Source organism: Macaca fascicularis, chromosome 2 (genome assembly GCF_037993035.2).
Source record: "Macaca fascicularis isolate 582-1 chromosome 2, T2T-MFA8v1.1".
Lineage (NCBI taxonomy): Eukaryota > Metazoa > Chordata > Mammalia > Primates > Cercopithecidae > Macaca > Macaca fascicularis.
This window is the reverse complement of record NC_088376.1, coordinates 152,390,062-152,414,530: the sequence shown is the minus strand read 5'-3', so window position 1 is coordinate 152,414,530 and position 24,469 is coordinate 152,390,062. Positions and strand designations below refer to the sequence as shown.

Genomic DNA, 24,469 nt, shown 5'->3' with positions numbered 1-24,469 from the left:
ATGTTGTGAGGGTTCACTGGGTACCAGGCATGCAGCACTGAGCATGGTGCCGGGCCTGGTGCCAAGGAACTGGTCACCTTTGTTGTCAACTGTGGCCGTGTCCTCTGGTGCAGATGGTGAAAGGCTTTTCCAACCGTGCTCGGAAAGCCCGACTTGCTGAGCCCCAGCTGCGGGAGGAAAATGACCTGGGCCTGTTTGGCTACTGGCAGACAGAGGAGTATCAGCCCCCCGTGGCCGTGGACGGGAAGGTAAGGGCAGCATCAGAAGGGGTCAGGACCAGGCTACCTTGTTCCCCTGCTGGCCAAATCCTGACGTGCTTACCCGCCACAGGTGCCCCGGAACGAGTTTGGGAATGTGTACCTCTTCCTGCCCAGCATGATGCCTATTGGCTGTGTCCAGCTGAACCTGCCCAATCTACACCGCGTGGCCCGCAAGCTGGACATCGACTGTGTCCAGGCCATCACTGGCTTTGATTTCCATGGCGGCTACTCCCATCCCGTGTGCGTGAGGGGCCTTCGATGGAGGCTAAACAGAGGGATGGGGAGGGGTGGCTTCAGAGATTGGGATGGAAAGCTGGCATGGGGTTACTGGGAGTTGAGGCCTGGTGGCTCCAGTTTTCAGGAGGTTACACTGGATTTGCAAAGTCAGTGCTTTACCAATTCTGGCTTGCCTCCAGAGGGAACAGAGCCAATGAAACTGGCATCCTAATGCTGAATTAAAACATTCTTCCCAGGTTCAGGGACTCACAGGCTAGTGAGCAAAAAACAGTCAGTGTCCTTCCTGGGCAGCTGGTTAGTGAGCTCTGTTCTCTGATGGGCAAGGCTGGATAGGGGCTTTCACCCCAGTTTTCTTAGGCAGAATCTGGGGAGGATTTTCCACAGGCCTGCCTTCTGCACGGAGGGTGTGGGACACTGGCTGACCCGAGACATCCTTCAGGACCCTTGGTGCTCAGATGTGGCCCACTGTCTTCTGCAAACCAGGGAGGGAGGAGAGGCAGAGCAGGCAGCAGGCTCAAGGGTTGACATCGCGTTGTGTCCCCACAGGACTGATGGATACATCGTCTGTGAGGAATTCAGAGACGTGCTCCTGACTGCCTGGGAAAATGAGCAGGCAATCATTGAAAAGAAGGAGAAGGAGGTAAGCACGTAGGCAGGACTGAGGGACAGCAGAAGCAGGAAGCGACACTCTCAGCGAGTGGCTTCTTCCCTCCCCAGGCCGCGTCCGTGTTCCCAGGCCCTTCCCAACCCTCTCTGACATCATGACAGGCACCGGAGGGAGCGAGCACTGAATACAGCAGGCTCCTGCCCACCCCGCAGACTCACTGTCACTGTCCCTGAGGAGCCTGGGTCCGGGCTCTGGGATCTACTGCCCCTGCTGCCCACACCTGCCTCTGTCTTGAATCGCCTGTGTCCAGGTTCTGGAAGACCTCACCTACTAAAGATTTTGGAGTCAGTAATGATTAAAAAGTTTTCTGTTTTTGTGGCTTTCAGGTATAGTACATCACTTGGTAAATCAGATCAATTTTTGGAAGTGAGACTTGGTTAAGGAGAGGCTGTATCTTAACTTAAAATCGTGTATATATCTATCTGTCTTTATGTTCACAGTTTCCATCTTAATATTTTTCCTGAAAATGTCAGTGCTTAAGACTTTTCTCCCACTTCATTTTTGCCTGCAGAAAAGGGAGAAGCGGGCTTTAGGGAACTGGAAGCTGCTGGCCAAAGGTCTGCTCATCAGGGAGAGGCTGAAGCGTCGCTACGGGCCCAAGGTCAGTGCAGGTTCTTTGCAGAGAAGACAAGCCCAGGGTCAGTTTCCTGGAGATGCAGCTCAGAAAGGCCTGGCCCAGATTCTGCCCCAGCATCACGTCAGGGATAGCTTTGTGTTAGGACACCTCCGTCCTCTGTCTCCAAGTCCCCTTGTTTTTACCTTGTTGGGAGAGGTGTCCCTGGAGTGAGGCCTCAGCTGGCTCTTCTGCCCCAAGCCCTGTCCCAGTGTCCCTGTTTCTACTGTCCACATGAGCGTTGCCATGGGTCTGATTTGGTGCTGAACACATAGGGAGAGCCAAGTGTCCTGCATTTGGGGCACCCTTCCGCCTTCCAGTGTTCCCAGTGCCTGTGACCATCCTGCAGGCCTGCAGTGGCCTGCTCAGTACCTCTCACAGCACCTGCCATGTCCCAGGCCAGGCTTGGATACAGGTGTGAATTTGACATGCAGCCCTCAAGGGGGCCCTTCCCTGAGGCAGACGGACCCGAGGCCCAGTTACATGGTATAGTCAGTGCTGTGTCAGACACAGCAGAAACTGCTCTGGCATGTTTTGTTCCCTCTCTCCAGCCCTCTGTGCTGCCTGTTTGCCTTTAAACATTTTTTGTCACGCTCCTCATTCCAGTCCCTCTGGTGGACAAAAAGCCCTTCATCTGGCTTTATGTTCTGACTAGCTCCTTGCCACCTTCTCCATCCAAACCCTCCCCAGCCTTCCCAGCTGGCAGAGTGCCGCCTCAGATCTTAGGGCTCCGAGGGCTGAACTGTGCATCTGGCCCGTTCAAAACATCATGTGCTTTCGTCCAGAAATGAGATAGCAAATGCAAAGCACGGATCACAGGCATCCCCAGATGCAGCATTGTGCTCCTAGAGGGCAGCTTCCTGCCCGGCCATCATCCTTGTGTTCCCCAGCACTCAGCTCATAGCAGGTGCTCTGGTGTCTGCTTGGATGCACCCCAGGCTAGGGAAGGCTCAGTAAGAAGAGTCTGGGCTCTCTTCCTGCCCCGTCCCATGCCCTCGTCCTCCCAGAGTTACAGAGTTTAGGGCAGGCTGGGAACTTGCTGCCTCTTCATGGGGCTTCCTGGTATCTGGTTACTGACCCTGGCCTGTATCCTCCCACCACTGCCACCTGACCAGAGTGAGGCAGCAGCTCCGCACACAGATGCAGGAGGTGGACTCTCTTCTGATGAAGAGGAAGGGACCAGCTCTCAAGCAGAAGCAGCCAGGATACTGGCTGCCTCCTGGCCTCAAAACCGAGAAGATGAAGAAAAGCAGAAGCTGAAGAGTGGGCCCAGGAAGACCAAAAGGGAAAAGAAGGCAGCAGCTTCCCACCTGTTCCCATTTGAGAAGCTGTGAGCTGAGCACCCACTACGGGGACGCCCACCACTTGCTGCTGCCCCGCTACAGGCCCCACACCTGCCCCAGGCATGCCCAGCCCCCGGTGGTGGGGGCTTCTCACTGAGAAGGCAAACTGAGGCAGCATGCACGAGGCAGGGCCAGGGGAGAGGAGACCAAGCTGAGGAGGTGCTGCAGGTCCCACCTGGCCCCAGCCCTTGTCAGATCCACCCAGGGTGAAGCCTTCAAAGCTTTTTGCTACCAAAGCCCACTCACTCTTTGAGCTACAGAACACTTTGGCGGGAGATACTGTCCTTCCTCCTAGACCTGTTTTTTCCATCTTTGGAAACATCAGTTTTTGTATGGAAGCCACTGGGAGATTTCTGGATGGTGGTGCATCCATGAACGTGCTGATCCTTTCTTCCAGTTAGAGTCTTCATCTGTCCGACAAGTTCACTCGCCTCGGTTGCAGACTTAGGACACTTTATCTGCAGGCCGCTTACCTTCCCCTGAGTCAGGCTTACTAATGCTGCCCTTGCTGCCTCTTTGCAGTAAGGGAGAGAGCAGAGAAATACAGGTCATCTCAGATTATGGAATTGCTGGGATCTAGTTTTCCAAGTAACATTTGCGGTGGCAGAAGCCTACAAAAGAGCTAAAATCAGGAAAGAAAAGGAAAAATACGAATTGAAAATTAAGGAAATGTTAGTACAATAGATCAGTGTTAAACTAGATTCTATTCATTACTAGATAAAATGTATAAAGCTATCTGTACTAAGGAGAAATAACTTTTATAACATTTTGAGAAAAAAATAAAGTGTTTATCTAAAGATTTGGCTCTATATTTTCTTTCAGATTTTTTTTTTAAAGATGGGGTCTTACTGTGTTGCCCAGGCTGGACTCCTGGGCTTGAGTGGCCCTCCTGAGCGCTTTACCTCAGCTGGCCCTCACAACCACTGTGTGTGGTGGAAAGGCATTGTTCGGGAAACAGTCCCAGCTCCCCAGGACTGCAGGCACCCACACACCACTGCCTGTGTCCAGCTTCTTTCAGATTTACATCAGTAAGAACACCCAGGTAACAGAGCAGTTTGTTCATACGTTGAGACAGCGTGAAAGATTCTATTTTGTTTTCATGTAGGCTGGGAATTCATTACATATGGAATTTTTCTGTGTTTAGTGAAGAGATCTTAAAAGGAGCCATTAAAAATCTGAGTCACTTTTATCCAAGGGAAACAAACAAAACACTTGGGTTATGACTCATATGTGGCAAGAGGCTGGCTGGAACCTCTTGTTGAGAAACAGACTGGGGTTGCTATGGAAACTAGTCTCAGACTTCCTCAGCAGAGCTCGGCCCTCCTAGAGGCAACTTGTTTTCTGTTTGTTTTTTTTTAATATTATTTTTTGAGACAGGGTTCCACTGTGTTGCCCAGGCTGGAGTGCACTGGTGTGATCTCAGCTGACTGCAGCCTCCCCCTCCAGGCCTCAAGCAATCCTCTCACCTCAGCCTCCTGAGTAGCTGGGACCACAGGCATGCACCACCACGCTTCCCTTTCTGGGGTTTTGGATGATGGCATTGCCATGTCTGCAGAAATAACTTCAGGCATGTGTCAGCTACTAGGAGGCATTATGGAAATGAAATAGGTTCTGAGAAACAGAAGAGTAGGTTTGGGAAAGTTACCACTCACCTGCTTGTAAAAAATAAAGCACTCAAACTGCTAGCATCAGAGTGGGCAGTTAGCAGCCTGCCTTCAGAACAGGAAGCAAAATGAAAGAAAAATGAATGCCGCATGCGTCAGGCATTCTATTGGCTTTGTCTCATTTGGCCCTCACAACAACCTTGTGAGGTGGACGAGTGTTGTTCCCATTGTATTGTTGAGGGAACAGACTCAGATCTTTGATTTGCCCAACATCACAGCCAGTATGTAGCAATCTTTGGCTCAGAACTCAGGTCTGCATGCCAACTCAGGATGCCTTTGGCAGTGGAGCACACTGCTGCCCCTTCCACTTCTTCTAGCACATGCTGAAGATGCATGAAGCCTGAGTCATTCATTTTAAATCAAGCCAAAACAAAGTGGGCTTCAGTATGGAAGGCATCTGAGTGCTAGAGATACTGAGTTGCCCTTAAAAAAGAAATTAACCACTAAAAGCTCCAATTTCCACAATATTCAGTTCTCAATAAATCCTATGGCTGAATTCTTTATAGAAATTTCAGAAAGAATGACAAAAAAAAAAAAATCTGAAACTAAAAACAGGATGTTTGTCAAAGTCCCACACCAGAAGATATTTAGAAATTTATTTCAAAATTTTTAACCAAAAATACAATGATATTACAAATTTGGTTTTCCAAAGCTTTCAAATTTTTCTTAACATTATTTTTCTCTTTAAGAACACTTTTGAAGTTGGCAGTAATTTAAAATCCTTATTAGAAAAAAATTAAACCAAAGCCCAAGGATTTTGCATTTAGTCATCATCTAGGTATACTGCGTGTTTTCCAAAAGCATCCTTTAAGAGTTTGGAGATTGGATGAAATTGTTCACGTAATATTGCTCACGTAATAAGCAGTTAGTGAATACTACTGTATCCTAAACCCAGATAAGTCATCTTGGGCTGGCTGTGTTTTTCATGTGAAGAAACTCATTTATAGCACAGGCACCCGAGGCCAGTAGAGATGGTTACAGATCACTGGTTTCAGAAGTTCTGACCCCTTAATTCAGCTACCAAATACTTAGTTGCTAAAGGAATTACTTCCAGCAGGCACAAAACGGTTTCTGAATATGACAGAAAGGGTATACAAAGAATCATTTAAGGCATCTTGATTACAACATACTTTTAACGGTGCGAGAGTAGTTGAGGAACTCAGAAATTCTGTGACTTACGTGTGGGTGGATCTTATTTAGGAGGACTAAAGCTATGGACACAACACATGAAAGGACCACTCAGAAGCAGCCATAGGAGGCCCAGGTGCCCATGTCGAAAGTACTCCCGGGTGAAAGCAGCCAGGCAGGCATGGGCACTGTACAGCAAGCCTCAGGCCTCAGTTCTTGATTGTGGTTGACTGGGGGTCACCATGAAGGTACCCATTTAGTATAAAGCTTCCAACCTTTTCTCTTAATCTTTTCTTTAATCTTTTAAACCATCTTCAAGTGCACAGGGGAGTTCCTGATGCCAGAGGATGAAAGCAGCTGCTTTCTCCACCCTCTCCTCCCAGAGTGAAAACAAATACTTTCGCTAATACTTGTTTCAAAAGCATCCGTTGTAAAGCTTCTCAGTGACACAGAATACTGAAAGGTAATTTTTTATCAGTCAAACCACATACCCAATTTAACACCTTTCGGTGCTCTGAATTCAACTGACAGACTGAAGGGTGTTTCCTGGAACAGTCTGAAATATTAATCATTCAAGTGTTTTTTTTTGTTGTTGTTTTAAAATCTTATTTCAGAAAACTTCCTCTTAGGGTAGGAAAGTACATACAAAGCAGCAAAGTAATGAAGAAAACCTCAAATAGGACCTTCAGACATCCCACACACTACAAAGATTCTACCAAGCCATAAGATAAGTGTGAAGCCCAACGTACGTCCGGCTTTTCTCCTCACGACATCTTCAGTGTTTCTTCTCTTTTAAACACCAAACCAGGTTCCAGCCACAGACTATGTTTTGGGTGTACCTGCTTTGTGGGGTCCATGCCCAGTGTGTCTGCTGGTGACCCAGGACTCAGCAGTAATGACTAACGGCCGCCCTTCAGGATCACAGAAGTGCTTGGTGGTGGCGGCAAAGCCTGGCACTTGTGTGCAGTGATGAGAAGCAGCACACGGCAAGGCTGAGCCCTTTATCAGCAGGCCTCCTTAGAGCGTGTCTGCGTCGTCAGCTGCCAGTGGGCTGAGTGGCTGGCCATACACACTCAGTCCAAGAGAGAGGAAGGAAACAGCAGGAGAAGCTGTCAGGTGGCCATTCATGAGCTGCTGCTGCCCACCAAAGCTGCTTACTGGCAAGAAGAGGTGTGGGGAAGACATGAGCTGGTGAACACCAACCCAGCGCACATGCTGCCAAGTCTGGCCCCTGAAGAGGAGAGAGGGTGCAGAGTCCAAAACCAACCGGAGCTCCTGCTCTGGCATGGAGCTGGGTCAGAGGTGAGGGACGACCTGGATCCTAGGGCTCACGCAGGTGTCGGGCGGGTGCCAGGGTCTTTTCACTCCAACTTTTTGGCCGACACCCGTGTCCGAGCAACAATGATGGGCACCAGCGCCAGGCCGGCAATGAGGAGGGCCCATAGGGGCCGGTAGAAGAGCCAGCCAGCCGCCACGGTCAACAGGGTCAGCGAGGTGGCCATGCAGAAGGCAAAGGCTTTCAGGCCAATGTTGACCAAGTCTCGAAAGACAGGAAACCAGTCCACTGTGGAAAGGAGAAAGGTGATGAGGTGCCACCCACTCTACACCTCACCAGCTCAGCAGATCGCTCCTGTCCCTAGGTGAGGATGGGCCCCTGTTGCTACGTGCGTGAGGAGGGGAGCGGGTCAGTGGGGTGGAAGGCAAGGAGCCTCGTTCTGAGAGCTAAGGGAGCACAGGAGTCTCTGCTATGAGCTGCGTGGCTGGGCACATTGAGCCACCCACTCTACCCTGCTCCGGGGAGAGGATGTGGCAGTGCTTTGTAAACTTTAATACTATATGTGGAGAGTAGTCTGAGGCCAGCATAAAGACATTTGCCTGTAATGCTGGAAATACCCTGGGTCCTGCACACTCATACAAGAGGCTGTGGATGGAGCCTCCTGTGCCTATTTGGGCCTCTCAGCCATTCCTAGAGGTGTTGGTTCATTCATGCAGCAGGATGTTACTGATTATTTATGTGCCCAGCACTGAACCGGCAGGTACTAGAGGAAATAAATTAGCCTAAGCATTGGCCTCTCCTCAAGGATCTCACAAACTATTGGTCCAATAGGAGAAAGCCCAGAATCCAGCTAAATTCGTAATTACCCTATTCTTGCCTTGTATGACCTCTCCAGGTTGGCATTCCATAGCTGATGTCCACTCAGGGAATCTTTGCTCAGTTCCCGGGCCACCAGTGGTCTGGAATCACTGGGTTTGCAGAGCAAGCCCTGGTGCCCACCATACCTGCAGCACACCCTGCAAGCCACCACCTGGCCTCATCCTGGTCTGTTCCCATACAGCACTGCTACTCAGCCCTTATAATAAGCAAAGTTCGTGTTTCTGAATGTTGCCTATGTGTTAGACACCACGTGCACCATCTCATGAAGCGCTCATGCCCACCCCGTAAGGTAGGCACTCTTCTTAACTCCATTTTGCCCACGGGGTCACTGAGGCTCAGGGAATTAAGAAACTCACCCCAAGTCCTCCTGTTAGAAAGTGCCAGAACCAGGATTTGAACTCAAGACTGTCTGGGCCCAGAGCCTGGGCTGTGAGCCGCTGCTCTAATCCTTGTCTGTCTCTCTCGCTGTGGAGTCTTACACGTGGCGGTCAGTATTTATCAAACGCATGGGGGAGTGTGCGCTTCCCTGCTGCACTAGCGACTCACCCCACCCACCCTGGGGGTCCCTCCATGCTCTAAGTCTGTCCTGAGTCTGGCTCATTCCAGACATAGAGTGAATTGGGATCACAGACGTAGAGATCCAAAGAAGGGCCCACTGAGACAGACACGAGGAAACCAAGGCTCCAGAAGGGAACTGGTCTGCCCAAGGTCACATAGGCAAGAAAGAGGATTCCACTTAAATGCTGATGTCTCCCTAATGTGCCCACCATGTCACTAGTCTTTCTGAGCACAATTCAGCTGTCCAAAGAAAGGCTCAAGGAAAGAGTCCTTCCCTTCCCGAGCCTGTTTTCCCAACTGTAAACAAAGGAGGTGGTCCCCCCGGCTCAGACAGCCCGAGATGTGCAGCCAGACCTCTTCTGACTTGTACATCCTGAGTGGGGAAGAGGTTTCTGTTGGCACCCAGAAAAGGCGTGACCCAAACATGTGACTGGAAGGGATACACACCAGGGAAAGGCTTGGATGGACAGTCCTCTGAGGAACCCCATCCTCCTGGGCCCAGAACGTACTTAGTCACCCTGGGCACTCAGATCCCGAACCACACTGGGCCACAGGACTCCTACTGAGCTCGCTGGTGCCAACCTCAGGCCAAGGAGCGGCCCAGAACTCTCCTTCATGCTCCGGACTTGCTGGCTGCCCAAATCTAGCCCAGGTTTTAGAGTGAGGAAGGAAGCATGATAGTTTTGGGTGTTTCCTATTTGCCACATTCATAAAACTCTGCATGTGAGGGGTGAGGTGACTGAAGCTGAGGTGGGAAGGGAATGGCCAAGCACCCAGAGCTTGGACGTGACAGATTTCAAATGCAGGTCTGACAGGCTCCCATGTGGTATCAATTGTGGATCAAAGGAATGAGCAAATGAGCGAGCCAGGGGATGGACGAACCTTCAGGCTGTGGAGTGAGACCAGTGCCCCAGAGTCAGCCCCACCCAGCCTCGCCCCTGGCAGCTCCTGCCCTCAGCCTGCCTTCCTCTGCTCCCTCATCCCAAGGCTATGGAGTGGAGATACAGAGATGAGCCAAATGCTTGGTCTCTGTGCAGGGGCCATCCCATCAGGCCGGAAGGGCTGAGATGATGCGACAGGCAGAGGCCAGTGGGGGTGCAGGAGGGAGGGCAGTGACCCACCCTGACACCTACCCAGGGTGTAGAGGATGCGTGTCATAAGGTTGAGGCCCATGAACATGGCCATCCAGCCAGCTGCCCGCAGGCCCCAGGTCTTCATGGAGTTGCTCCTTAGTTCTCTATGAAACACCTCCTGCAGGACAAGGTGGGGCAGGTCAGGATGCTGAGGGCCAGCGGTGCACCCAGTCGGCAGGGCAGGTGCTGAGGGGGCTGGACCAACTCGGGAGCTGTTGGCCATTTCCGAACAGGCCAGAGGGAGGTGGGGCAAGCCTCCTATAGGGCTAAGTCATTCTGCCCATCTGGCAGAGCACAGGGCAAGGCATGAGATCTCTGGAAGGTACTGGCCCTCCTCAGCTCAGAGGCTGCCAGCACCTGGAGCCCTCAGCCCACAGTCTCACCTGGAATGAGCAGGACCCTCCCCACCACCCCTGAGCAGGTCTGAGTGTGCCTGCTGGGCAGCATGCTCCGTGCTATGTGTGTGATCTGTTTAATCGTGGACCCTCTGCAGATGGCCTGGGACACCGCACCCGCCTTCTCAGGCTCCATCGCTGTCGCTGTCCCTCTTCCTGTCTGTTAAGACGCTGCAGTTCTTTAGCTGCTTCAGTCCATACTTTCCCCCCGAACATCCCATCTGCTTCCTTGGCCTCCATACGCTGTGACCCTCCAATTTAAAGCTGGAGCTCTGGCCCTCTCCTGGGCCTCACAAACCTGTGGCTCCCACCACCTCCTCGACATTTCCACTTGACATCTCGGCCTGTCCAGCACTGACACTGGTGCCTTCTCCATCTCAGCACATGGCACACCCACCCACCCACTCACATCTAGGGGAAAAGACATGGCCCGCTCCTCCCCCATCACCTCATCCAGTCCAGGTCACATATTCCCGAGTCTCTCGCCACCATCTGCCTGCAGGAGCCTTACTGGCCCTGCTTCTATCACCCCACTCCGTGTTCTCCACACAGCCACCTGCCAGAGCCCTGCCACATCCCCCCAACACCAACCCTGCTGCTGGTGCCCTGACCCCGCTGGCTGCTGTTCCCAGTTCAGGTCGAGCGTCCTCTCCCCTCTGTGTATCTGTGCATGGGTTTGCTCTGCCTACAGCGATTGCCTGCAGTCATGCCTGGCCAGCTTCTTACATAGTCTTCCAGCTTTGCTCGAACCCCATTTCTTCAGAGGGCTTTCCTTGACCCTCTAATCTGAATCTGGCCCTCTCTCAGAGTCCGTAACAAAAACAGGTCACACTGATCCTTATCTGATACTGTCCTAAGTGTTTTACAAGTATTATTTAATTCTCAGATTCACTCAGTGAGGTAGGAATACTTACCTCCAATTTATAGACGAGAAAACTGAGGCTCTGAGAGGGCACATAAGTCATGTGCCCAAGGTCTCACCTCAAGCAGTTAACTAAACGCTACATTTCCAAGAGCAGGGAGCATGTCTGTGAAGTACCTGGTGTTCAATGAAAACTTTCTGAATGAATGAATAATCCTCAACAACCAAACCAGTTAGGGATGATGTGACTATTACTAATAGTACTTAAACATTTTCCCCTTCACGAATGAGGAAACAGGCTGAGAGATCAGCACCAGCTCAAGGTCCTGTAGCAGGTGGGAGGCAGCGCCAGGGCCATCTGCAGTGTGCCTGCTGGGGCAGCTGTACTCTCCTGCCCCTGGGACTGGAATCGGGGCATCCTGATTTTTGCCCTGAGCTGTCTGCCTGGCTCTGGGCCTTTTCTTCCACTTGACAGAGACCCCAGACCTTGTGTGGGGGTGGGGTCCGGGCTAGGGGAAGACAGGGCTTTGGGATGCTAAGCAGCAGGAGGCCCCGGGAGTGAGGAGGCCACCTGAGCATCTGCACTGCAAGGCCTTCCTTTCTGGGGCATTACCTAAGCCATGGGCCCTATCCACTCCTCTCTGGAGGGGTGGCTCTGTGAGCTGGGCCTCAGCCCTGGGAGAGAGAGCAAGGCCTGGACTGGGCCTCCTAATTTTAGAAACTCACTGGGGACCCTCAGCTGCTGGTGAAGGGTGACTCATGGCCTTTTAGGCTGGGAGGTGGCAGCCCTACCCTGAGGCTGGTAACTGGGCTCCTGGGCAACAGCCTGACCACAACCTAGCCCTGGCCAGGTACCAGGAGTGGGTGAGGCCCAAGCACCACCGCGGGCTGGAGGTTAATGGGACAGATGGTTACTGACGATCTAATAACAGGAACAAAAAGTCACAGCTAACCCCTGATGCCTGGCTGCTGCCTTGCCCCTTTCTCGCCCTTCTGGAATGAAAACTCTGACAGTCCTGGTTAAGGCAGGTATAGAGTGCCCCACCAGGGGTATCTGTGTTCATCAACAACAGAAAAACTAAAGACTTGATTTTTCTGCTGCAAAGAAGGATTGCCTGCCTAGAGAAGACAGGCTAACTTTTAAGACATAGAACTGAACTAATCAGCACATCTTGGCACCCCTTCTCCTTGGGACCCGGGGGAGGTATAGCCCTCCCAGTGTAAATACAGTGGGAGAGGGATACTGAGGTAGCTGAGGCCCAAAACCCTTCCCTGCCCTCCTGATGTTCTGGAAGGACACAGACCATGGTGGAGCCCCCCCATCCACTCCCTCTCCCTGCTCTGGGCTGTGGCCACAGCACTCCAGGTGCCCCCTGAAAAGGTGAACCCTTTTGTGCCTGGACTGGGCTGTTCTTGCTGGAACTACTGACTGACCACTGATTCTTCCAGGGTTAACCCCTTCTCGTCAGCAAAACTCACTTGTCAGAGGCCCTGCTTGATCACTGTAGAAATGGATGTCCTATTCTGATGTCCACTGGTATCAGAGCACCTGTTCTCTTTCCAACACTCGGCACAATGCATCAGTACTTACGAGCTTCTGTCACTCTCACTCCTCTACTGGACAGTCTGTGAGGCAGAGTGAGTTTAGTGCCTAGCACAGTCCTACACACTGAGGGTTCATGACAGACTCAGCATCCCCAATCCAAAAACCCAAACGCTGAAATGCTCCAAAATCCAAAACTTTCTGAATACCAAAATGATGCCACAAGTGGAAATCCCACACTTGACCATATGTGACGGGTTGCATTGTATAAAATCACCTTCAGGCGATGTGTACAAAGTACACATGAAACATAAATAGATTCTGTGTTTAGACTTGGTTCTCATCCCCAAAAGATCTCATTATGTTATACAAATATCTGCAAATCCCAAAAAATCTGGAATCTGAAACACTCCTGGTCAAACACTTTGATGAGGGATAGTCAACATTCCGCTATTTCTTCTTCTTGCCTCATTCACTGGCTATGACCCCTGGTAGTGTGATCTTATTAAATAACCACTGGAAGGAAGGAAGGACATGCTTGTTCCCCCACTGTACGAGTGGGGCACAGTACTCACCTCTGCTGAGAAGTCCCCATGGTGCAGGAGCAGTAAGGTATCCCCAGACTTGGTGGAGAATGGGACTAGCTGGTCACCCCGCTGTCGGGCAATCACAGTGACCTGCACAGAGGATTTGGCGTTAGAGCTGAGGGGTGACCAGCAGGAGACGCACCCCCAAGAGCCATGGCCCACCCTCCCGGGACCGGGTGCCAGCTGGGGAAGTGAGAGCACAGAGACCCTGGGGCTTCTCTCTCTATATGTCCACCTGGGGTGTATCAGCCCCGCAGCTCTGGCTGAGCTGCTGCATTCAAAGCTCCAGGCAGTACCTTGGGCAGCGGGCAGAGCAGGGGCTGGGGCGGGACTGCACACAGGCCAGGAACGCAAGACCAATTACTGACAGATCAAAACGGGCTTGAGGAGAGGGTCTGCATGTGACTGGAACACCTGTCATAAGGCGCGACTGTGAGACCCCTTTGGAGCTGCCCTTCTTAACGTGGGGTCCATGGATGGCTGTGGGGACATGGAGCTCTGAAACTGCTCAGAAGCATGCCTGGCTGAGAGTGCGTGCAAGCGTGTGCTTTCCCCAGGGGAAAGGGAGTCCAGGTGCTCCTGACATTGACCAAGCTGTCTTTGTCCGGGGCAGTCGTGAGGCTCTGACTTAGTGTCTGCCCCTGGGAAGCCAGGTTACCATGTGAGCCGGGCCCAGGTCAGGGTCATCGCCGCTCAGTCCAGCATAGGAAAAGGAGACGCGCAAGTCTCCCACCTGGGGGTGGAAGAGAAGCAGGGAGAGTGAGGCAGGGAGTAGCTGACCTGGGCCCAGGTCCAGGATGCCTCGGCCACGCCCCTCAGGCTCTTCTCCCACCTCCACACCCGTGCCCAGGCTGTGCTGTCGCCCAGAAGGCCTCTCCCACTCCAGCTGCACTTGGCCAAGTGCAGCTGTGCATGCAACTGAACTGAATCTGCCTGGTGCAGGAACCTGATCCTAGGGCCCCAACCCTCCTATTTGGAGAGCCCAAGCCTCTCCGCATACCTCCGGATACTTGGGATTTTCGCTGTGGTAGAAAAAGTCTCCACGGCGAATGATGTCCACGTGAGGGTCCTCCAGCTTAGACAGGCTCAGGGGCTTGAAGTTGTCAACTTTGTCGATGAGGCCTGAGGGGACCAGAGTGGTTAGAAACCCAGTGGACTAGGTGAAAACCTCAATCTGCAAAGTCCCTGGCCTGACCCCCTTCCCCCGCGCCCTTGAAGCCTGCACACGTGGCGCTCCCGCCTCCGGTGCCTCTTTCTGATCTGTCTCGTCCACGGCTTCCCCTGGGTTAGACCATCTCCTCCAGGAAGCTTTCCCTGTGCCCTCTCCCACCAAGTCAGAGTGACCACAGCACTGGGAGTGGCCTTAGCCCTTTTCCCTTCCATCAAGGTTACGGCCATCCACGTCCAAGCCTGACTTGCCTCCTGGGTTGAGAGCTACTTGAGGGCAGGCCCAGCTGGCACAGCAGGCACCATCCAGCAACAAAGCAGACCCAGGCCAGGCTCAGGATCCCCCAGCCTCCCCAGGGCTATCTGGACCCTTGGTATCTTCTCCCACCTTCACGGGTCAGGCCCAGGAACAGACCCCAGGGTTACTCCGGCCCATGGTGCCGGCCCATGGAAGTTCCCTGGAGCTTCCTACCCTCTTGCCTAGACCCCTGCCAGCCTGTCGTGCCCCACCCACCGCTGTCAGATATCTCTTGCATGGACTTTACACCCCTCACTAGCCCCTCCCAGAGCATTCCATCCCCTGACCATCTTACTGGCACAGCCCAGACCATTGCTGAACAAGGCCTGCTCTCTAGCCACACACTCTCCGGCCCACCTTATCCCTTGCAAGCTTCTCTTTGGAGTCAATGGGGGGTGCCTGTGATGAGCTAGTGACTTCCTGGCACAGGTGGGACTCAGAGGCGGAGGCCTAGACCGAGAGCACTGAGTCGCCCCATGTCTACTACTAGCCGGAGTCTGCTTGAGGAAGGAGTCTGCTTGAGGAAGGAAGGCAGACACCGGCACGCAGCAGGGTGAGGATGCATGCCTGAGTCATTCTCTGGAACAACCCAGGTTTCAGAGGAACCTGGTAGGATGGAGTGGGGAGGGGGTTTCTACATCAGCCCTTGCTCCCTGGGGATTCGCCTTCCCCTGGCCGCCCAAAGCATGGTGGTGGGAAAGGTATAGACTGATCCTGTGCCTTTAGCCATCTGAAGGCTGAGTGCTGGGAGCTCTGGCTGTGGGAGGGGCCTTGTGCTTCTGGCACAAGCTCCTCTGGAGAGGTCTGAGACTTACCTGGCGAGAGGAAAAATCTGCCAATTTGGACAAAGGGGGCTGTTGCCGTGAATGACTCCACTGCCATGGCACTGTGGGAGAGAGGAAGCTGTCAAGAGATGGGCACCAGTGTTGGAGCTGCCTGGGTCCCTTTGGGTTGTTTGTGCTGGGCAGGGTCCCCACCTGGGGGTTCCTGTAAGTCCAGATTAGCCCAGGCACAGCAGACATCTTTTCTTGTCCACCCCCAGGGCCCTTGTGCCCCCTCCCCCGGGCTGAGTGCCCTCACTCTGTCTCCTGTTCCCTGGAGCTTCCTACCCTCTTGCCTAGACCCCTGCCAGCCTGTCGTGCCCCACCCACTGCTGTCAGATATATCTTGCATGGACTTTACACCCCTCACTAGCCCCTCCCAGAGCATTCCATCCCCTGACCATCTTACTGGCACAGCCCAGACCATTGCTGAACAAGGCCTGCTCTCTAGCCACACACAAGTGTTATGCCCACCTCACCACTGGCATGCCACGGAGCTAACCTCCCTCTGCTGAAATCCTGAGAAGCCTCAACAAATGCTGCTGCCTCTGGAAAGCCCGTCCTAATTGTCCTCCTACCCATGGCAAACCATTAACAAAATGCTTGCCTGGCTCCGTGTGTGCAAATCCCCTTAGATGCTTAGTGCAGGCCGTATATTTGTGACCTGTTTGTGGGGAGCTCGTTGGGGGTCAGGGGAGACGGGTCTCTGTGTTCCTGGTGCCCAGCACAGGGCTTGGTCTCAAAACCATGTCCCACATTTTCAACCCATGGAGCAGGATTAACTCAATCCTGTTATTCAGATAAAGAAACTGAGGCTGGAGACCTGTCAGTATAGACAAGGCTGCACTCAGGCCTGGGGCCTGGCTCTCACCTGGGGTTTTTGTGGCCAATCTCTCGGTCGAAGTTTTTGCTGTTGATGATTTCTGACCTCCATTCGGTGTCTGCTCGGGGAGAGGAATCAACTCAGAGCCTGGGTAGGAGTGGCACGTGGCTGATACCCACCAGCCCAGCTCCTCCCATCTCCCAGCCAAAGGGGTGGGTCAGGGAGCCTCACTGGATGGGTGGGAGAGCAGGACTCTGAAGACTGGCACCCAGGGATTCTGATGCCTGGTGCTGAATCCTTCTCATGGCCCAACCCACAGCCCTGCTGTCCAGCCACTGCTGTGGGCCCCCACCATGGGTAGAGACCACGTGAGGGGCCCAGTACTCACTGTAGGAGTACCTCGTCTCCTTCTTCACCTGCCCATCCTCAGTGTACTCCCTGCAGGGAAAGCAAGGCAGCCATGGGGGTTAGCCTCGTCGCCCTGGACGGTCTAACCTCTAAGCATCTGAGCCAGAAGCAACCTCAGGGCTACCAGATGCAGACTCCCCAGACGGGGGCAGATGCCTTCTCTACATCAGCCCCAAGATAGGGCACTCCCTCCTGACAGCCAGCCAGCTCCCGCCCTCGAAGGCGCTGCCTGGAGGAAAGCGCGCTCCCATCCTGAGCTGAAATCTACCCCCACTGGCCTTACACCACCAAGGGGCCCAGCTCTGCCCTTTGGGCTCAGAGATTTGGTTGCACCCTCTGCTCCGGGACAGCCCTGCGGGGGCTCCTGAAGCTGCCCTTCTCCTGCTCCTCCCGCCACCTCCCCACCCATCGGTCACAGTCCATGTGATTCAGGTGGGGCTCCAGGTGACCCCAGCCCTGGTCAATGAGAACCTGCCCCGGGACTCCTGTCAGAAATGATAAGTTGTAAGTGGAGAGAAGATGGGACCAATACAGCTGATGGGAAGGCGGAACACAGAGAGATGCAGTGGGGTCTCGGGGGTGACATGCTGATTCCATGACAGTGTTTCACGCCTGCTCCAAGTCATGCTTCAAGCTTGTGCATCTCTGGAACTTCCCAGATGTGGGAGTGACTCGATCCCCTTTTCCTCTTGGAGCCACTCTTCACTGGGTTGTTGCCACTTCCAAATCACTGGCTATTAATTTGGGGATAATTTCACACTTTTCTGATAGGAAGATGTTATCCTTGAATTTCAAAGGCATCAAAATGAAAGGTATCTGCATGTTATCCTGACACCTACACCTCACTCCTCCTTTACCCCAACAGAGTTTTCAGCCCCTGGCGCCTCACCTGGACTCCTCAGTTTCTACCCACTGGTACATCTCCACGTGCCTCCGCAGTTTCACAGCCGGAAGATGAACCCCATAGTTTGGATCAGACAAAAGCTTCAAACAGAATCAAAGAAACCAAAAAAATAAAAGATAAGATTCATGTCAGCCCAGAAAGCCTGGCTGAGGGGAAGCTGGACTGGAAGAGGAAGAAATAGAGAAGGGGACAAGGGTGGAGAGCCCTAGGCTGCTTTGCAGGGGAGGATCAAGGACACTGCCTATCCCAAGTTCTTCACACATAGCGCCCGTGACCCTCACAGTACAGGCCTGGGCTGCATGGCCCAATGGCATGGTGCCAACAGCGTACAGGGTGTTCAAATAACACGAAAGCTCTGGTGCCCAGGGTTGTTTTGTGGCTTTGCACTGGTCACACACGGTCATCACAATCATGAGAGCACCTCCTTGAGTGCCACCCTCTGTATCAAGATGTTAGTTATCTCATCTCACCAAATCCTCAAGGCTGGCCACAAGCTTGTTACTATTACCATCCCCATTTTATACATGAAGACACTGAGACTCAGGATAGACAAGTCCACACAGCTGCTGAGCGGTGGAGTCGGGAATCACACTCACGTGTGACCATCTCCAAGGCCCATGCTTTCAAATCCTCAGCCAGACAACATCCAGGATGAGCCCCGAGCCACTGGCAGGTCAGCATCCCCTGCCAAGCCTACCTTGGATGTCCGCAGGGCGCCAATGATATGCACCAGCCTTCCTTCATTCTCTGGCGCCACACTGTGGATGCTGTCAGGGGACACGACAAGCGAGAGCCCCTCGGCCAACGAGGTTGCCGTCTTCAACGCACGGCCCTGGGAGCAAAGGGGAGTGGGGATTTCAACAACTCAGGGGTGGCTCAACATGACTGTGCTTGTTGCAAAGTATCAGGGTAGGATGGGGCCTCAGGGAGCACTGAGACCCATCTCCCCACTGTACAGTTGGAAAACTGAGGTCTAGCAAGTGGAGAGTAAGGACTGGAACCCAGATTCCTGCTTTCCCAGGCAGACTTCTTCCCACTGCCCCACTGGTTCCCACCAGCCCCCACCAGTCTTAGCACTGCCCCAGTGGTGAGAACAGCTGGTGTTTCTGCTTGCCTGTCTCTTTCTCCCCATTTTTCTCTGCCTTCTTTTTCTTAATTTTATTTTTATGTTTAAATTTTTTGTAGAGATGGGGTCTTGCTATGTTGCCCAGGTTGCTTTTGAACTTCTGGCCTCAAGCGATCCTCCCTCCTTGGCCTCCCGAAGTGCTGGGGTTATAGGCCTGAGCCACCATGCCTGGCTCTCCTCTCCCCTACTCAGTCCATGTGGTTTACCTAGGTAGATCTGAACCCCTGTTCAAATCATGTGACCCAGACCTTGCCAATCAGAACATGTGAGTGACCCCTGGCCACGGAGACTGATTCAGAGGACTGACAGCCAAGCCAGGACACTGAGAGATTGCCCTGTAACTGTTGCTAAATTGATTTAGAAATATGCTGTTGCATCATGAGGTCTTATTTTATTTTATTTTATTTTTATTTTATTTATTTATTTATTTATTTTTTTGAGACGGAGTCTCGCTCTGTCACCCAGGCTGGAGTGCAGTGGCGCGATCTCGGCTCACTGCAAGCTCCGCCTCCCGGGTTCACGCCATTCTCCTGCCTCAGCCTCTCGAGTAGCTGGGACTACAGGCGCCCACAACCGCGCCCGGCTAATTTTTTGTATTTTTTTTTAGTAGAGACGGGGTTTCACCGTGGTCTCGATCTCCTGACCTTGTGATCCGCCCGCCTTGGCCTCCCAAAGTGCTGGGATTACAGGCGTGAGCCACCGCCGGTCTTATTTTAAAAAAAGGAAAAAAAGAGAGAGGAGAGAGAGACAGAGAGAGAGGAGAGAGAGAGAGAGAGAGAAAAAAAAAAGAGAAAAAGAAAGAAAGAAGAGAGAGAGGAAGGAAGGAAAGAAGGGAGGAAGGGAGGGAAGGGAAAGAAGGGATGGAAGGGAAGGAAGGGAAGGAAAGGAAGGAAGATAAACAAATGGTTTTTCTCTTCCCTGGGCTAAGTGGTTGGATGTAAGCCAGTTGCTGGGGCCACATTTACCATCACAGAGGAAGTGCCTGCCCAAGAAATACACCATAATAGAGAAAAACAGGCTAAAGATGAAGAAATGGAGACTCCTGGTGACTCAGCATGAACACCTGGATCCAACTACGCCTGAGGCAGGTGCTAAGCCCTGGATTTTCAGGTGTGTGAACTGATCTACTCCTTTTCCTGCTCACATCAGCTGTGGGATGCATCACAATGCAAAGAACTGTGATTAACTCAGTATCCTTCTTTCTCTTTTGTAAAATCTAGGCCCTTTATTACCAGCCTCTGGGTTCATAGCCTTTGCTCTCTGACATGGTAGGGACTCTCACTCTGCACAGGAAGACCCCAGACATTTTACCTCATTGGTGAAAATTAGGTAGAAGGAGAGCAGGAAGGTCATGAGCCCCACGACCATCCCACCCGAGGTCTCGCTCAGCCGCTCCAGGAAGCCTGGCTGGGAGCCGGTTGTAACTTTGACATGTTCTCTCCGGGTACTGGTACTGGAATACTGAAGAAAAAGAAACATAGTCACAGAAGGAAAATTAGTTTTTTAAAAATAAATGAAATTTGCTATTTATTTATACTCAGTTTTTTTTTGTTTTGTTTTTAGTTTTAACTGTATGTGGTAAAAACACACAGATACTCAATGTGCAGTTTGGCTAGGTACAAAATATTTCCATCTCCCCAAAAAGTTTCTTTGTGCCCCTTTCCTGCCAACTCTCCCCCTCTCCACCAACCAGAGGTAACTGGTAGGGATGGGGAGAATCTGAATTTGAATTTCTCCCACTGTAGATTAGTTTTGTTTCTTCTAGAACTTGAGAAAAATGGAATCAGGGCACCAACTCCTTTCTGCCCAGCTTCTTGGACTCAGAGCACTGCTTTTGCAATTCGTCCACGTTGTGGTGTTTATCAGGAGTTTGTTCCTTTTCAGGGCTGAGTAGTATTCCATTTATGACTATACCACAATGTGCCGAATCATTCGTCAGTGGATGGGTATCTTGGCAGCTTCCAGGTTTTGGCTATTATGAATAACACTGCTGTGAACATTCATACATGAACCTTTATGCAGACGTGTGCTTTCATCTCCTGTAGGAATATACCTAGGAGTACAACTGCTGGCTCACAGAGAAGATGTCTGTTTATGAAACTGCCAGGCTATTTTACAAAGAGGTTATTAGAGAGGTATTTTTACTTAAATTCAGCAAACAGTGGCTGAGCTTTCTGAGGGCAGTGCTAGCCCTTGTGGGGTCAGAAGTAGACAGTCTTAGGGCAGTGAGGTCACAACCATAAACAATACTAGAAGGTCATACAGAGTGTCCTGTGAGAGGGGTGAACTCAGTGCTCAAGGAGTGACCCCTTCCAGCTGGGGTGTCAAGGCAGGCTCCCTGGAGGAGGGGGCATTTGAGTGGAATCTTAGAGACAGACCTTAGGGGAAGAGCATCCCTAAAGGGAGAACCATGTCAGCAGTGATGAGGAAGTAGGAAGTGGTCCTGGGGGAGCAGCTGCCTATCTGCTTTGGCTGGGTTGTGGGAGGGATGGAGGAAGAAAGGGCTTGGAGCTAGGCATTTCTGGGCAGGTTCACAGTGGGCCTCAAACTCAAGGGTGAGTGGATCAGGCTTTGGTCAATAACACAGGCATGATTTGGGGTGCATCCACTGCTGATCAAAAGCGTCATCGTCTAGGGCAGGATTCTGGAGCCAGAAGAACTGGGTTTGAATCTATGCTGTGCCACACACCAGCTACAGGGTCTTGGGCAAAAGCAATTTCACCACTTTGTGCTTTCCATTTCCTCTGTGCATAGGGTTGTGGTGAGAAGCAAAGAACATAGTTATTGGGGGGCTCAGGGCCGAGGCCTTGGTAAGCACTCTACACATGTTAGCTAGTGGGAATGTTACCAGATTTCTCTACAACTGATAGTGGGCTGGCACCAGGCTGGGAGTGAGCTGACAAAAGTCACAAAGATATAAAGTGGGGCCCAGCTAAGACAGTGCCCCATCCTGGCACTAGGGGCCAGAGGAGTGATTTGAGTCAGAGTCTCTGCTTGGACAAAGCTGATGTCACGTTCTGATTGTCTTTGAATATCACCAGCCAAGGCCTCCAGTGACCAGATGTCCATGAATCCAGAAGTCATCTTGACCTTCTATACAATTTGGAAACATTAGGGGAGGGAATCACCACAGGCAGGCAGGTGACCATCATAATGATGACAATGGCAAACACGCCGGTCTATCACAGGCCAGCCCACACGCAAGCCCAAAGAGCTGGATGCCATAACCACCCCATTTCACTGATAAGAAAATCGGGCTTGGGGTTAAGTCATCTTCCCAGATCACACAGTTTCTAAGAGGAAGAGTTAGGATTCACATCTGGGCAGACTGGAGACTACTCTCCTATTACTCATTCCAGTCTGTGCTCCCCATCTCTTGGGCTACAATGTGAGTTGAATGTTGGGTGCCGGCTGTAGGCAGCAACAGGAAAAGGAGGTGTGGCTTCCTCTTGGGCGTCCCCTCAGCCAGCATCAAGATAAGGGGCTCAAAGACAGCCTTGGAGGGAAGGAAGAGAGGTACAGGAGGGTGCCCCTCAGGCTAGGGGAGGGATGAGGTAGGCAGTGACATGACATACCCAGCCCACATTCTGAACCAAAATTCCCAGTAAACATGGAGGATCATAAAGGATCTATATATACACACATATTTATATATACATATATATTACATGTATACACACAAATGTAAACACACACACACACACAGACATCCCCAGTGACACATCCCCTCCCAGTCCCAGCACTCAGGACTCAGAAGAAATGAGCAATGAGTGGTGGGAACAGAGGCTGACACATAAGCCCTGGAAATGAACAGAATTGGGTTCGATGCCCAGGTTCACCAATCACTTGCTGTGAAGCCTGGGTAAATTGCTCTACCTCTCTGATTCTGTTTACTCACTTATAAAGTAGAGAGGGGAATAGTACCTTCACCATCGGTACTGCTGCTGCTATACTGATTGAGAATTCTGTTGCCTCCCTACTCCATCCCACTATCTTCTTCCTCACCCAGCCTAGTGGCTGCTGTAAATGTATACCCAGCTACTGGATGAATCAACAAATGCTTGGCAGCAGAGGATACTCAAATGCATGTATGTTCCTTGGTGAGGGGCCAGGTCTCAATGTACCCAAGACGATCTCTATTCACTGGGACCATCTGTGCTCCCCTCTGCAATGACAGGCTAGTTTTCAAGTATTAGGTACCTACGACACACCAGGCACTGTGCTAAGCAGTCTCCCTTAAATGTCACAGTAACTGATCCATGAGGCTACATAAACCTGGAGAGATGAAAGCCACACATCTACTGGGTGGAAGAATCTGGATTGCCCCCAGGTCTCCCTAACTCCAAAGCCTGCCCTTTGCAGCATGCCAAGCTGGCCACAAGAGTTTGGGCAGGTGCCTTCCCCTGCTGGGGAAGTTCACCATCTGTAAAATATGGTGGTGGTGGTGATGGGAGCAGACAGAGTCCACATACTACAAACAGGCTGGTCTCCTGTCTGCCCTCTCTCCTGGCCGAGCCTGAGTCTCTCGGAATACCTCTGAGGCCTTTCTAGGTACACCATTCAAGGCTTCTAACCCTCCTGTGGGCCCAAAGTGTCCTGGGAGTGTAGATGATACTAACCCGAGACAGAGTGTACTAGGACTGTGGGTGATGCACACCCTGGCCTCTCAAGGGGTGTGGGAGGCAGAGAGGACGCTTGGGGACAGAGGCGGCGTCTGGAAATAGGGTGTGACAGGCAAGGGGAGAGCTGCTAGGACACTCTACCAAAGCAGGAGGGAGGGTGTGTCTGGGGCTGGCTGGGCTCCTAAGCAGGCCCTAGAAGCACTTTCACAGAGGAGGGGAGAAGTGAGTCACCAGCTTCTCCCACATCCAGCGCCCTGGTAGGAGGCGCTGCTTGGTGTGCTGAATGAATGTTGGGCTTAAATAGTTTCCCGAGAAAGGCTAGTTGCAGGGAGAAGAGGCCTTGAAGGAACAGCCCTCAGCCAGGCCTTCTCCAACCAAATCCTTGCTAGGAGGAGGAGGGGCCCCGACAGTAGAGAAATGCTCCCTCTCCCCCTAACTCCTTCGCTCCCAGCCCAGCCTAAGCTTTTTGCAGCATCACAGCCTCGGTTTACACAGCCTCCCTAGAGCGGGGAGCTCTCTGCCCGCCTGGACAGCCCTATCCGTCCATTGCTGGACAGCTCCACTTGGGCTGGGTCGCCTTCCTCCCTCCCAAGGGAATGGCCCCCTCTCTGAGCTCCCGTCCAGCTCTCATAATGCGCAACCTTGGGACGGCTTCAGGGCCCCAAGATACAGGAGGGAACTAGGAATGCAAGGAGGAGCCGCGGAGAGGCGTACAAGCAGATCGTAGTGCGGGAGCAACACCTCCGAGTCCGCCTCCGCACGAACGCCGAGGACTAGGCGGACCAAAGAACACGGACAAAAGAAGTCTGGACGGGTCGAGAGATTAACAGAGGGATGAGCTGGCGAAGGCACCGACACGGCGCGCAGAGGGAGATGCGGGCCCAGCCGCAGGGAGGAGCTCCAGACGGCGAAACGGACCCAGAGGGCCCCGGGGAAGAGCCCCAGGGCGACGGAGAAGCCTGGGTGTGGCCCGGCTGGCCAGGGGACACTCACATTCGCGGCCATGGTGGGACCCGGCTCGCTGCCGCCGCCTCGCGCTGTTCAGCTAGGAAGTGGGCTGACGACTGGAGCGCGGAGTCCAGCGGCCTCTTGCCAGCCCCAGCTTCGAAAATCCGCGTGGACTCCAAGACCAGGCGGGACTTACTGCAGTTACCG

At 52.5% G+C, this 24,469-nt stretch overlaps 2 protein-coding genes across 7 annotated transcripts in view; one reads left to right on the top strand and one right to left on the bottom strand.

Moving 5' to 3' along the window:
• The window catches only part of XPC (XPC complex subunit, DNA damage recognition and repair factor), a 33,467-nt gene extending 29,550 nt beyond the window's left edge, over positions 1 to 3,917 (top strand). Inside the window, exons 12-16 of one of the 3 annotated variants that reach the window (XR_012431522.1) lie at positions 114 to 248; positions 331 to 500; positions 1,044 to 1,137; positions 1,266 to 1,765; positions 2,893 to 3,917. Coding sequence is in view for 1 of the 3 variants with exons in the window: in XM_005571676.4 (XP_005571733.3) it covers positions 114 to 248; positions 331 to 500; positions 1,044 to 1,137; positions 1,676 to 1,765; positions 2,893 to 3,111 (708 nt within the window). In the remaining 2 variants the exon portion in view is untranslated. Of the gene's footprint in view, positions 1 to 113; positions 249 to 330; positions 501 to 1,043; positions 1,138 to 1,214; positions 1,766 to 2,892 lie in introns of all 3 variants that reach the window. The other 2 variants (XR_012431523.1, XM_005571676.4) reach the window with 2 other exon arrangements.
• A 1,449-nt stretch (positions 3,918 to 5,366) lies between these two features.
• Positions 5,367 to 24,430, bottom strand: TMEM43 (transmembrane protein 43). 4 transcript variants are annotated; one of them, XM_005571680.4, is made up of 12 exons: positions 24,308 to 24,430; positions 20,004 to 20,153; positions 18,264 to 18,398; positions 17,552 to 17,646; positions 16,643 to 16,692; positions 16,303 to 16,372; positions 15,426 to 15,496; positions 14,146 to 14,267; positions 13,804 to 13,878; positions 13,134 to 13,235; positions 9,759 to 9,876; positions 5,367 to 7,476 (listed from the first exon to the last, which is right to left on the bottom strand). In XM_005571680.4, the coding sequence occupies exons 1-12, from the start codon at positions 24,317 to 24,319 to the stop codon at positions 7,274 to 7,276; spliced, it is 1,203 nt and encodes a 400-aa protein (XP_005571737.3). In that variant the 5' UTR covers positions 24,320 to 24,430; the 3' UTR covers positions 5,367 to 7,273. The 4 variants fall into 4 exon arrangements, with proteins under 4 accessions (XP_005571737.3, XP_073889154.1, XP_015286784.3 ...); XM_074033053.1 differs by lacking the exon at positions 9,759 to 9,876; XM_015431298.3 differs by lacking the exon at positions 13,804 to 13,878.
• Positions 24,431 to 24,469: the final 39 nt, after the last annotated feature.